Raw genomic sequence first — 13,620 nt, 5'->3', positions numbered from 1 at the left:
AAGTTGGACGTGTGTTCACACGCGTATCTTTTGACTTGTTTGCCCGATTTTCCAAGTTGAGGTACCGTTGGAATCCTTGGACCAAGCGAAGTTCAACGCCATATTGGATTTTTCCGCATTTTTCAAAAATCCAAAAGCTTTCCTTGGTCCCACATTTTCACTATATTTGGCACAGACTATATTCAGACCATGCGTTACAACGGGAATACTTTCTGGAGCCATTGACAAACACGTTCGCCCATGTCAGCTAGTATCTCTGCAATGCTTTCATGTATCAAAACCTAATTTAGTAAATGGACTCATGACACCATTGTGAGGATGCACAAGAAGTTTGACCTTTGACTTCTAGGTGGGCACTGATATTAGCAAAAAATTATTTTGGCTTGAAACTATTGATGTGTTTGGATTTAAAACTTACTAGCTGTGTTTGTTAATACTATGGGAGGTCCTTAGTCTGATCAATACCAATCTGGCCGTCATATTGGATATTACCTTGGAACATGAAAACATCTCCAAAAGTCACAATTTTTGGCCGTTCGTCACAAAACTTGGCATAGATAAGTGGTCCCCAAACTACTGCCCGCCACCTTATTTTGGGTGGCCCAGCAAAACATTTCCGTGGTATATAGCATCTGGCCCACACGGGAGTACGACATCGTCAAACTATGACTCTGTAATTTCCCCCATTCATTCTCTATGGCGAGTCTTTAACAGTACACATGTAATACTCTTTTTGTCCACTGGTGTTTTTTTGGCGCTGTTTCACGTTTGCTGTTGAAAAGGGAATGAAATGTAGGCCTACCTGCAAACAATGTAAGAGGCCAATACTGACTTCATCAGTGCTCAAAGTATTCTAAAAGTTTATCAATGAATTGTTAATAACTAACTATCTTCTATTCAAGTCATATTTCTGGGACTTACTGGGATAATTATTTCTATTTTTATTCACTCGTTCAAATGTTCATAGAGTTCACAAAGTTCTCATCAGGTGATTTCAGATGTTTTTGCCAGCACTTCATAAAACTGTCATAGTTTGAGAACTTTAAATTATTTGTAGGATATTGCTTGTTCCCACATTTTGAATAAAATACTTTTGGGACTCCCTGCTAATACTTTTGGGAATGCTAAAGTCTTTTTTATTAGTATTATTTCATTTGAGCTACATTTTACGCTATTTATGGTTACTGATATACTCTGAGACTCTGGCCCTCTCTTAGAGCCAGGCCCTCGGAAGAAAAAGTTTAGGGTCTACTGGCATAGATGATCTTCAGTCTAAGCCTTACTAATGTCTTGCTTTTTGAAGACAGAGTCAAAAGCATTCACCCATTACAGCCAATGAAAATTGGCAGCAAGGCCGCCAAACAGGAAGTGACCATATATTTTAGCCAATTTTGGTTGTTTGACATGAAACTTGCTGTGAGTGCTTACACCCATATGTCTGATTTAATAGCATTGAGCTGCCATGATAACTCCAGCCTGATGAACTGCTTGGTCCCCTCATTGCTGCTTGCAGCTATATTTAGCTGTGTGATTTTTGTGTGCAATATTTCGCCCGTAAATTTGGACTTGAGCTAATGTTCAGCAAAAGTTTCCATGATTGTACTATGCGATTGCATCTTGTATACAGTATCATCCATCCAAAACAGTGCAGGAGGTGCACTGAAAATCCTAACGCTGAGGCCCAAGAGAGCCCACATTGCTACTTCCCATCATATGAGAGCAGTTATATTTACCGGAATAATAATGTAAAGCTGACCTTTGCTACTGCTGCTGTGCAGATTCTTGGTGAAGATGTTAATGACACTGTGTGGACTACCCTTTGTCAGCTCTTTCCAAGCAGCTGTACTGGCATCTTGAGGTATTGCACTGGTAAACAGCTTGCATTTGTCCCTCCCACTGCTGAAGACAGAGAACTGGTGCAAAGGTGAGCTTTCCTGCTGAATGCAATCGATGTCTAGAACTGTAACATGCATGGATGGTTGTTGGGAATTGGCTTTCCTTTCAGTCAGGCTGCCATCACTGATGGAGCTTGCATTGGAGCTATAATCGTCATGGTGGAACATGATTTGCTCTTCTTCAGCCTGATCTAGGTTGCCGTCCATCAACTTGGAGTTAGAGTCAGCAATGCAAAAGGGTATTTTATTTTTTGCAGTTTCTGCCGTTCTTTCTTGTGGTTCTCTGAGGGTGTACAAATTTCCCACTCCAGGAAGAGTTCCATCATAAGTGGTCAGGCCTGTACAATGCAGCTTCTGAATTTTCTCCACAGAGTGTTCTGGCTTTGCTACAATGTCAATATTGGAGCTGGCCATTCTAGCCCAGTGATTTGGCAAGTCCACACTCAACTCTGAAACACACATTTGGCTGCCCTTACAAGTGAGTAGCAATTTCCGGGCCTCACTCTCAATTCGGTTGGAGAGGGAAGTAGCTGTAGACTTTAAGACTTCTAGACGGCTCATTCTGCTAGTCATGGTTGTTAGAGAGCCGGGGAGGGCTGGAGCATGCAAACAGGTGGGACTAGGAGCAGAGTTCTTCCATTCTTCGCCCGGCCACTGGGGAAATGTTTGTTTAGGTGGGGTTATCAAAGGAATAGCCACACTTTGTCTTGATGGAGAGCACTGACCATCGCCTTGTACCCAGGATGACTTTGTTGGTAAGCCTACCTCATTCCTGCTAACATACACAAAAGAGAGGGCAATTTAAGATTAATACCAATAAAAATGTGTAAATACACAAGCATCCAGATAAACATTTTCCCTCAACAAGCAACAAGAGGAGATAGACATTATTTTGTTGATTGCATTGATTCTGTAAGGCCAGCAATTTGCATACTTAAACCAGTGGAAAGGTCTCATACCATCTAGCTCAGGGGTCTCAAACTCCCGGCCCGCGTCCGGCCCAAATCCGGCCCACGACGTATGTCAAAATAATAATAATCCGGCCCTTGAGGGTATTTTTAATTGCGACAAACAACGATACTGATTAAAATAGACGATAGATCCCAGTACGGTGACAAATCTCATTTGTAGGCTACTCTCCTCCACTATTTGCTAGACATCCAGAGCTTGGTTCAAACCCTAAGTCGCTGCACAAAGTTTTCAGGAAATACTTGTATTACATGCGAGAAACACAGACGTGCATTTGTAATGACGCGATGCATGCCATAGTTTTGCATAAATTGAGGCAGAAATAGGCCTACACCAAATGTTGAAAAACGTTCACGTGTGATGAAGTCTTAGGTAGGCTATGTTATTCACCTATTCTGACTCTGAAGGAGAATATCCTTTTGGAGATTATGATCGATCGTCTATTGACAGTGATAGTCACGGAGCGTCTGTGAATGGAGGTGCGTCTTTGCGTGTTTACAACGGTGTCCACTAAGCATAGGCTACCATGCTTATTTCGACCCTCTGCCCAACATAGCTCGGAGGTTGCAGTGGTTATTTGTGATAGTGTCCGTAATGGACGTGGTACAGACAACAGGGCTAGTAGAAATAGGGCGCTGAAGAACTACAAAGTCACCCTCGATAGGAACTGATTTGACCAGGTTTATTGTAGGCCTTGTGGTTATAGGCCAGTAATAGTTTACTATTTCTGGTATAGGCCTACATCTTAGGTGTTTTCCTGTTAATTTGTTATGTGGGTAATATGACAAAAAAGAAAGTAAACCTGCTCAAATATGTTCATCCAGTATTTACTGAAAGGTGCATAATTTGAGGCGCTTGCCATCCAGTGGCAAATTAGATAAATGTACCCCCTTCATAAACTTTTGTTTATACTGTACTCAAAGATTTTTACATTTACAGTAGGACTCTGACCACTTTCAAGCCATGGCCTTTTGAAATTTTGATATAAAAATCCAATGGTGTTGCTTTCTTAACCCTGACGCCGATTGCCAGGTTTAAAAAAGTTATGAGAGGAAAATATTTTTATTTGGTGTGAAACATGCACATAGGCCTACCTGTTTTTATGCTTTTTTGTTTGTTTTTAAAATTTGTATTAATATTTATTTTATCATTATTTTATTTATAAGCTACAAGGTTGCTAGCACAGGTGTCTTAAATAGATAAAAATACTTGCACTTTCTGTTTGTAGTTTTGTGTTTGAAAATACAGAATTTGAAAAAAAAACAAAAAAAACATTGCATTTTAGGAAATAGCCGTTCTTTTTTGTATTATTCTTTAACACTGATGTGGCCCTCCAATCAGATGACATTGGCAGAAGTGGCCCCCAGCTCATTTGAGTTTGAGACCCCAGATCTAGCTGATCGCTCGCTCTCTCTCTGGTTTGTTTTCATTGTTTTATATTTGATGTATTGTTTTATCTGGTGTATTTAACATCTAACTTGTGTTATAATTTGTTAAGTTTATGTTTAAGTCTGTTATTTGGTTAAGCTTACTTCGTTCTGGCATCCAACTTTTTATATGCCTATCTGAATTTGACCTTACATTCAATTTAAAGGGATACTTCATCGATTAGCATTAAGCTTTGTATCAGTAGAACCCTGAGAGGAGAGATTTCTGAAATTTTTGTCTGGAAAAAAAACCTCAGATGATGCAAAAATCATCATTTTGCATCATCTGAGGTTTTTTTGGCCAGAGGCTGGAGACTACATTGATATTACATTGGAGTTGCTTGGTAGGGCAGCGAAGAGCAGTGAAAGGCAGGGGATTCTGGGAGTTGTTGGCTTTAATCCGGATGAACCAAAAATACATTTTTGGCTTTTTCTCGGTCAAGAAGGCACTGACTTCAATGATGACTCCACATTTCTAATACATAAATGACTTAATTTAAATACACATTCATCTTCCCAACGGTGAAATGCTCCTTTAAGTGATATTGATGTTTACATTTAAGTTTATGGTTTATTAGTAAATAAATCATCTTTTTACCACCATTTATCTATTTTCGTGTGCCATGAGAATACATTGGTAATTATTCAGATTAGTCAGATTAAATGCAGTTTCTCGTAATATTTACCACTGCTTCACCATTCTGTCCTGTTCAAGACACGTTAAAACGCAACATTTTACAATACCAATTAATCACACTATCGAACGTGGAATGAATGATTTAATGAGTCTGTTAACGCTGGCTTAGGAAGCTAAACAAGCAGTTGACATTGCTTATAGAAACATTAACTATGTATGTACCAATTAGCTAATAGCTAGAATAAGCCTAGGCATGCTTTCTTAGTCAGACTTGTAAATTGCTGTTTCTTAACTTGAGTTTAAAACATTTGCTTTAACTCACTAATGCTATCATAATGTCATTCCGTGTCAAAATACACTTACTTGGTTATACTGTATACAGTGGGCAGTGCTTCGACTTGGCCAGCTTCACTCGCGGTCCGCGCGTGGGATCACGCGGTATCACGCGACTTTAATTTGTATTTTTCCAGTGAGACGCTGCAACAACCCAAACAACCGGTAGATGGCTCAAGTGAGCAGGGTGTCTCGTAAAAAGAAATGGAGCCTGGAAAATCCTACACAGACTTCACTACAGACTTTAGCAGACTGGTTTAGAAATAATTTAATAGCCAGAAATATGCCTGCCCTGCCCTAATAAAGAAATATTTGGTTAACTACGAGTGAATCCCGTTTGCAGCCGTAGAAAAAACGCAGGACAAATTAAAACCCAGGACAAATTAAACATTCTGGTTTTCTCCAAGTGCAACGATGATAGACAGACATCATTTGGACAAAATATAGAGCATAATAACCTCCGTTGCTCAGCCAAATGCCTTCCTGTTACATCCTGTTATCATGGAGTTACAAGCGATAAACGATTTTGGATGGTCACAAGTTTACTTCATTAGCGGTTTATTTATTTTTTCATTATTAAAGAGTGTTTTTCATTTAAAGGTTTGACTTCGTGCTTATTCAGTAGAGCATTTAGTGCTCTCCCCAATCCCAGACGTTCACATTGCATGTTTGTTTGTAATGGATGCAACTGCGAGATAGGCTATGCGTTTGACGGAAATTAGTTGTTAACAGACATGAACCAAGACATATAGCCCAGCAGCAATCTAGGGACTGTTCGTTATTTATTGAAGGGGCCACCGGAGGAATTTTGAGTGCTTCAGTTGCAAGTTGCATGACCCTCTCTTGCCTGCTAGAAATTGTTCAATGACCCTCCGACAGAATTGTTAAAAAAGACATGACCCTCCCCTGCCAATTGTTGCTGTCTTCCGCCCGCGCCACAGCCACACACTGTGATAACTTTCTTAAATCAATCTTTCCCGTGAGCTTGCATGCTACCAGTCCTTCCTTTTCCAATGTGTTGCGCCTGTTTGCACAATTTCACAAATAATCATATGTGATTAATAATATGACAAATAATCCCTGTGCGCGGGACCCGAAACAATGCATGCCAACTTTTTCCGTGTTTATGTATTTTAACTTTCCCCCGCTGTCTTGCCGTTTTAATGTTTTCCCGTAGAATATCCCATATTTTTAATACTCTCATAACAGCCCTGCCATCGGGCCTGTCTCTGTGTTGCCCTTTTGCTACCCCTTGCCCTTTCAACGAAACAGATGTCTTCAAATCATCGTTTTCCTTGCTTGAAGGCGAACTTAGAGTGATGTTAACCTATTTAAGTTTAACGGCGTGATTGTCGTGAGAGCACGATTCATTGGCGCTTGCATGTTCGGCCTTATGTCTACGTGCGCACCTGAGGCTACTCAGCTACAAGAGAAAGAATTTCCCCTGTTTGTATGTTCACTGCAAGTTGGCCTACCATAACTTACCAACTCTGCACTGTAGACCCTAACTGGCTATTTATATTTTTCTGTGAAATAAGCAAATGTATTTGTTCAACTTTATGAAGCAGAATTACGCATAGGCTACTTGGAACATAATACATTTAACAAAGGACAGATGTATGTTGCTAGTGACAAAATATTAACTTTCAGTGTTTTTACGATGTCTTTGTCATGGGGAAGTGTTTTTCCCCATGCATTTATTCTAGGTTACTGTCAGTAATTGACGCGAGAGAAGCGGGGTCTGTGTTGTGTTGCGTTGCGTTAATTTATTTTCATTGGGCATACCTTGCCGTGCCGTCCACAGCTCTTCAGTTCTGACAAAGCCAAATTTACTCCTTTTGAAACAATGAGTGCAGGAAACGCGTTTGTATGGTTATATTGCTTGACGGGGGGGGATCCCAAGCAGCTTTCAGCCATAAGGCTACTTTGAGAACATTTCAATTCACCCGACACTAATATTCAAAATGTTGAAAACTATTTCGACATAGCCTATAAAGCAGTTTAATTAAATGGAATGTTAGTTGTAAACAAAAGAGCTACTTGGTGAGGCTTGGCCTCACAGATGCGCTCGTGCCTTAGATGGCAGGAAAAATCTTCACGATAGGCCTATTAACTAACCACCCGATTCACGTTGGCTGGGGGGAAGGGGGGCCATCAGACATTTGTGCCCAGTTAATCTGCCCTGCCCCCAATAAATCACACTTTCCCACCTCTGACAGCTTAAAAGAAGTCAAGAGGATTCCTTACTCACAGACCTATTCACAAACCTGTGAAAAAAAAAGCAAAAAGCCTACAACTCTACACATCCAAAAGGGTAGAAGCTTCCAGTAGGTGATCATAACTTTTTTTACCGTTTAGTCTGTTCATCGGCGCAGCCTACGACGATGTGAATTAGTGACAGCTGTTGTCGCTGTAAACTTAAAGGAACCGTATGTAAGAAATGTATTTCAATTAATCATAAAATGGCCCTGATATGTCACTAGACATTAAGAAATCATGTTCATTTCAAATACTTAGATCACTGACAACAGTAGTCCGGCCAGGATATTGTCATTCAAAAAGTGAAGTTGCAGCCCTCAACTGATGTTGATGTTGTCATGTTATGTTTGGCCTGATGCGCCACCCTCCACCTATCTACTAATCACGAAGTCAGTAGTGTTTCGGCATCCGGGTTGCCAGCTCTGCCAGTCAGGGGAGATGGGGAGAGGATACACAGCTCTACAGTATTTTGAAAGTGATTGCAGTACCAGTTTTGGCCACAATCTTACATACGGTTCCTTTAAGCTCCTCTAAATAGTGTAGATAGGCCTACGTGCTATGTTGCTTGATTTTCTGTAGCCTAATAAATGCAGCCTGTAGCCTAGGTTACTTCAGCAAACCCAGACCAGTTGTGGCATCAGTTTAAAAGCTTTTAAAAGCAACAAGAGGCTTTTTAGCGCAGTCTCACTTATCATTGATGAGCACAGGAGCAGGCTGACACCTGAGCATGTTGAAATGATCACCTTTGTGAATAGAAGAAGAATCTCTCCATCATGCTCAGACTGCAGCCAGGGCAAACAGTAGAAATTGAAGGGAGTATGGAGATGGAGCAGTAAAGTGTGGAGGAGATAGCAATACTGTAGAAGGGTGACAGTTATTTGGGTTGTTATAGCCAATTCAGTGTGTGTGGGGTAATTTGACTATTTTCTACTCAGGTTGCTACTGTGTGTGTTGCTTTTATATATAATTTTAGATTGTTTACAATATTGTTTACACTGATGGCTTTTTTAAGCCTTGGTTTACACTCTTGAGCAGAGCACTGATGCCAATTCAGTTTGTGTGGTTAATTGACTATTTATTTTCTACTCAGCTTTTCTGTGTGTTTTGCTTTTTTATACAGTTTACAATATTGTTTTGCACTGATGGCTTTTAAGCCTTGGTTTACACTCGTGTTGTTCAAGAGCAGAGCACTGATGCCAATTCAGTTTGTGTGGTTAATTGACTATTTATTATTTTGTGTTTATTTAACCCTGTTAAGAATAAACAGGTCAGCTTCTCATTACCAACCACTGTGGATTATTCAAACTAACCTAATTAAGTTGGCTAGTTGTTCTTAAGTGTAAAACCCTTTTCAACATGAGTAACAACAAAATATAAAGTAAATATCTTTAATCTTTAATACATGCTTGGATCAGCCGGTATCGGTATCGGCCGATGCTAAAAGCTACAATATCGGTATCGGATCGGAAGTGCAAAAAGCTGGATCGGGACATCCCTACAGTCCTTGGCTTTGGAACCCATTCTTGATATAGACAAGGTTTAAACAAAATCTGAGACGGTGCAGCAACAACCATATCCGATTTGACACGGAATGACCCATTTAGCAAGTTATAATTAAAAAGCTGACTTTTTTTTTTTTAATGCTACCTTAGCTAGCTGGCTAGCAAACAGATAGTAAGTACAAATAGATTAAATAAAATACATAGTTGGATGAGCTGAATTTTATTTTCTCTAAATCCGAATACTGACCAATTACACTGATAGGCTTCAAGGGATACCAAACACTTGCAGACTGATTGATGGCTCAAATAAGATCCCTAGCAAGTCCGGTGAGAAATAATCGCCAACTTATAGGTGAAATCCCAGAAGTCTCTCATTAACCTTTTGAGGCCTTGGCTATTTTCAGTGTAATGTCCTACCTTTACTTTTAAACTCTATATTTAAAATCTATACATGCTATACCTTGTTTTTATCAGAACAGTCTATGCTACCCATATCTAGGAAAGTATGATGTGATAATACTTGCATATGTGTTATACCAGCCTTTATATCAATATATATTTGAGTCTCTTTTTTTCATATGTTGTATTCATGTCAACAGGAAGCATGCCGGTAGAAATATATATTCATATTAGTGTAGGCGGGATTGTCTGGAATCTGGCAATATCTGGAAATCTGGTATACTCTATGGCATAGCAATTTATGGCATAGCAATTTAACATATATTCATGGATTTCATCAGGTCCCTTGCCACAGGTGTATAAAATCAAGCACCATGGTGCTTAATTTTTATACACCTGTGGCAAGGGACCTGATGAAAACCATGAATATGTACTGACAAAAATATTTTACTCATTATAAATTGTTTTATTCACTGAAGTCTAATCCCCTTGTAAAATTAAAATATGCAAGTGGTTGGGTCATACATTTGCGGCTATCGGTCTGCCTCAATCTTTTATTCTACATTTTAAATTTGACAATCTGTCACAATATAAGATTCAACTAAGTTGTGGATTAAAGGGAAAATGTTTTCACTGTTCTAGCAGTATTGTGGCTGACTTGACAATATATTTCAGAATATGTTAATCATTAATTCATATACAACCTGAATTTTTTTGAATTTGTAAGAGGTCATAGTATGACACTTCACCAAAGATTTCAAATAGAAGCTGATCTAATTTTGCTCAGCATCACCAGCAAAATGAACACTAAACAAAACACAATTTTATACCATTGACAATACTCAAAATATAATTACACTTCTGTGGCAGTGTGGCTAATGTCCCTACAGACAAACTGAAGTATGAAAACCGTTGAAATTGTACAGAGAGGTTATAGCAAGACCTGTTTCTGGAGGAAGGGAATCTTCTGACTTTGTGCAGCGTAGCGTCAAATCAGTGGGTGCAAATCTTGCTCAAAACTCCACCAATTAAAGTAATTTTGCCCTCAACCGAATATTTGAACTTGGAATCTACCGTAAATAGAGCCTAGGAAGAGTCTTCCTTTAAACTGACAGCTACAGTAACTACAAATTTCATTCATCATGTCCATACTGCAATGCATAGTATTGTTTACCAAAAGTTTTGATAGTGTGAAATCTTATAAACCACAGGCAAATCCAAGTTAGCAAATTTATGCAATTCTGTCCTGTGGTTTAAAAAAATCACGATGTGAAATCAAACCTTAGTGCTGGAGACTGTTGTTCAGACACAGAGATGTCACCACTAGATGCACTTTGGGGTCGATTTTGATGTTTATTCTCCTTATCCGACTCATTGGAGGGCTGGTACAGAGGTGTCTGCAAATATACACTTATCTCAGTTAATCTCTACCAATTTGATGGAAGCATTATATTATCATCATGAAAACCATCAGGTTGAGTATAGAAGCATTTAACTGTGTGTACTGAGACAGTACCGACAACAGTTCTGCTATTTGCTACATCTAGTCTAAATACAATTAAGTTACTTTTTATGTTCAAGATTCTACAGAAATGTGTTCACTTTACAGATTTCCATAGTTTTATTCCAAACGCCTGATAAACTGTGAAGAGGCTGGAGACACATTATTTTTTTCTTTCTGGAACTGCTGTTGGTCCTCACCACAGTAATTTGTTAGCAATTGTCTGTTGTCACCACATATAGCAATACCAGTCCGTAACCATACCTGCTGATGGGTGCTGGTGAAAGTAGGAGAGAGTAGGACATCTGTCTCAAGCTGGGTTTGCTCTGGCAACAATTTAGTGTACGTTTCCAGCAGACACCTGGGTGTTGACCCAACAGTGGTAGCATAGGAAGTGGCTGCAGCTGTTTGCTTATTGAAGCTTTCCTTTTGTTTCCTATAGAGTTCCTGTAGCCTCTGATTCCTTCTCTCCATTTCCTCCTGCTGACTGCGGCGCTCCTCAGTTTGCCGCCGGCGCCGCTCCACCTGTTGGCGCGATATATACTGTCGCACTGCAGCAGAATCATAGTGCCGTTTTCTTCTGACTTGGTCAGGTTTTAGGGCCTCCATAGAAGATGGATTGGTAGGACTAGCAGCATGATTGCCACCAATGCAGCCGTGATCCTTTGTTTTTACTCTAGGACTGACAGGCTTTTTAGCCATCCTTTCAACATGCTTCCTAGGAGGTGTATCTAACTCAAGGTCATCCAAGATGTCTTGAATATCAGTTGAGAGATGGACTGCCGCAGTCTTTCCATCTTCAATTTTCTTGCCTTGATTTAGATTATCTGATGGTGAACTGCTAGGCGGTCGCTTCAAGCTACCTGGAAAAATATAAAATTATTAGCACAAGCGCTTTAAGGAGTCATTTGTACTCCAACTGTAGCAACGGCTTTAGTGTAAGGAACTTCTCTCAAATCTGTATCAATTACTACAGTGATAAGTATCTGGATCTTAAAAACTCTAAAGACTTTAAAAACCAAATCAACAAGACGTTTTAATGACTTTAATTTAATCAATGCTTGAAACGAAAGCATGTTGATATTGTTTTTAAGAGGCGGAACCTGACCTGTGTTTGTTTAACGGACCTTTCTGATTCTAAAGCTCTGCCTGACTACTCCCACACTTGTCCCACAAACAAATCAACTTGCTATGCTTTTAGCGGTGGCTCTGATGGTGTGTAACTTTACATAGATATTAGTCACAGATGGGCTATAATTATAGCTAACAACGTACAACAGAATTTAAGAAGTTAAGAAAATGATTCATGGAAATTGAAGTGGCTGTTTTCTTGCTGTTGCTGATCTGCGCAGGAATATCAACTGTTAACACTCAAATAAAGCATTTTCTAAAGGTAAAAAGACTTGGAGCACTCAACTCGGAGCGTTAACTTATTCCGTATAAGTATTCTTATTTCATATTAATATTAGATGCTGGACCTGAACCAAAGATCCTTTCAAATCTCGCTCCTCTAACCACTGTGCTACGCCACTTCTTGCACATGTGAGCAATAATTGTTAACACTTAAAAGCCTTGGTTGCTAGGTAATGATAAACAAACTCAAAGATTGTAATTCTTGATTTCGGTTACAAACTGATGGTTTTATGCGTTCACTAAACAAAGATTATGGAAATTAAACACCATTTTTTCATCAAAAAGCTTGTTGTAAAAAGCATAATTTGTTAAGATTTAAAACCTAGGTTCACTAGCTCTGTGCCTGCCTGTGCGCGCTATGGTGCGCGTCGACCCTCGCCAACGAGAACGAGTCTGCAAAAAACTGATTATCTAATAAAATCTACCCAAGATTATTAGTCTTAATTCTCGTTTCTCGTGAAATCATTTGACTTAATTTAAGAAAAGTTTGACTTATTTTAAGACATCTCATACTGAAAACAAGCATATTTTTCTGCCAGTGCGTGAAGCAAATTTGTCCTAAAAACAAGTAAATTTGTCTGCCAGTGCGTTGAGTAAATTTGTCTTGATAAGACTCCTTAAAATAAGTCTTCTTAAATTAAGTCAAAATGATCTTTCGAGAGAGCACTAGGTAAGTCTTTTCATACTAAAAACAATACCAAATAGATTTTTGATCTTATTATAAGATTAATAACACTTGGTTAGATTTCATTTTTTGCAGCGATTAACTTTACATTGATGTAGTTTTAAAAAGCATACATGCACTGCAAAAAATGAATTCTAACCAAGTGTTATTGATCTTATATTAAGATTAAAAAATCTATTTGGTATTGTTTTTAGTATGAAAAGACTTACCTAGCGCCCTCTCAAAAGATAATTTTGACTTAATTTAAGAAGACTTTAACTTATTTTAAGGAGTCTTATCAAGACAAATTTGCTCAACGACTGGCAGACAAAATTTGCTTGTTTTAGGACAAATTTGCTTAACACACTGGCAGACAAATTTGCTTGTTTTCAAGATGAGATGTCTTAAAATAAGTCAAATTTCTTTTAAACTAAGTCAAATGATTTCACAAACAAGCGCTAGGTAAGTCTCTTTATACTGAAAACAATACCAACTAGTTTTTTTTATCTTGATATAAGATTAATAACACTTGGTTAGATTTTGTTAGATAAGCAGTTTTTGCAGTGTGAGGAGACAATAGATACAGCCAATGTTATCGTGATGAAATTCATGAAGCCAATG

The 13,620-nt window shown here is 38.8% G+C and overlaps 1 protein-coding gene across 8 annotated transcripts in view; it reads right to left on the bottom strand.

Moving 5' to 3' along the window:
* cep350 (centrosomal protein 350) overlaps positions 1–13,620 on the bottom strand; it is a 90,625-nt gene that overhangs the window by 47,391 nt on the left and 29,614 nt on the right. For 7 of the 8 annotated variants that reach the window (XM_048251876.1, XM_048251879.1, XM_048251880.1 and 4 more), the window contains 3 exons: positions 11,187–11,785; positions 10,703–10,818; positions 1,757–2,670 (listed from right to left, as the gene is read on the bottom strand). In XM_048251876.1, the coding sequence (XP_048107833.1) occupies positions 1,757–2,670; positions 10,703–10,818; positions 11,187–11,785 (1,629 nt within the window). The remainder of the gene's footprint in view (positions 1–1,756; positions 2,671–10,702; positions 10,819–11,186; positions 11,786–13,620) is intronic. The other variant, XM_048251878.1, reaches the window with a different exon arrangement.

Source organism: Alosa alosa, chromosome 9, assembly GCF_017589495.1.
Source record: "Alosa alosa isolate M-15738 ecotype Scorff River chromosome 9, AALO_Geno_1.1, whole genome shotgun sequence".
In the NCBI taxonomy this organism is placed as follows: Eukaryota; Metazoa; Chordata; class Actinopteri; order Clupeiformes; family Clupeidae; genus Alosa; species Alosa alosa.
This window is presented reverse-complemented; position numbering and strand designations above follow the sequence as displayed.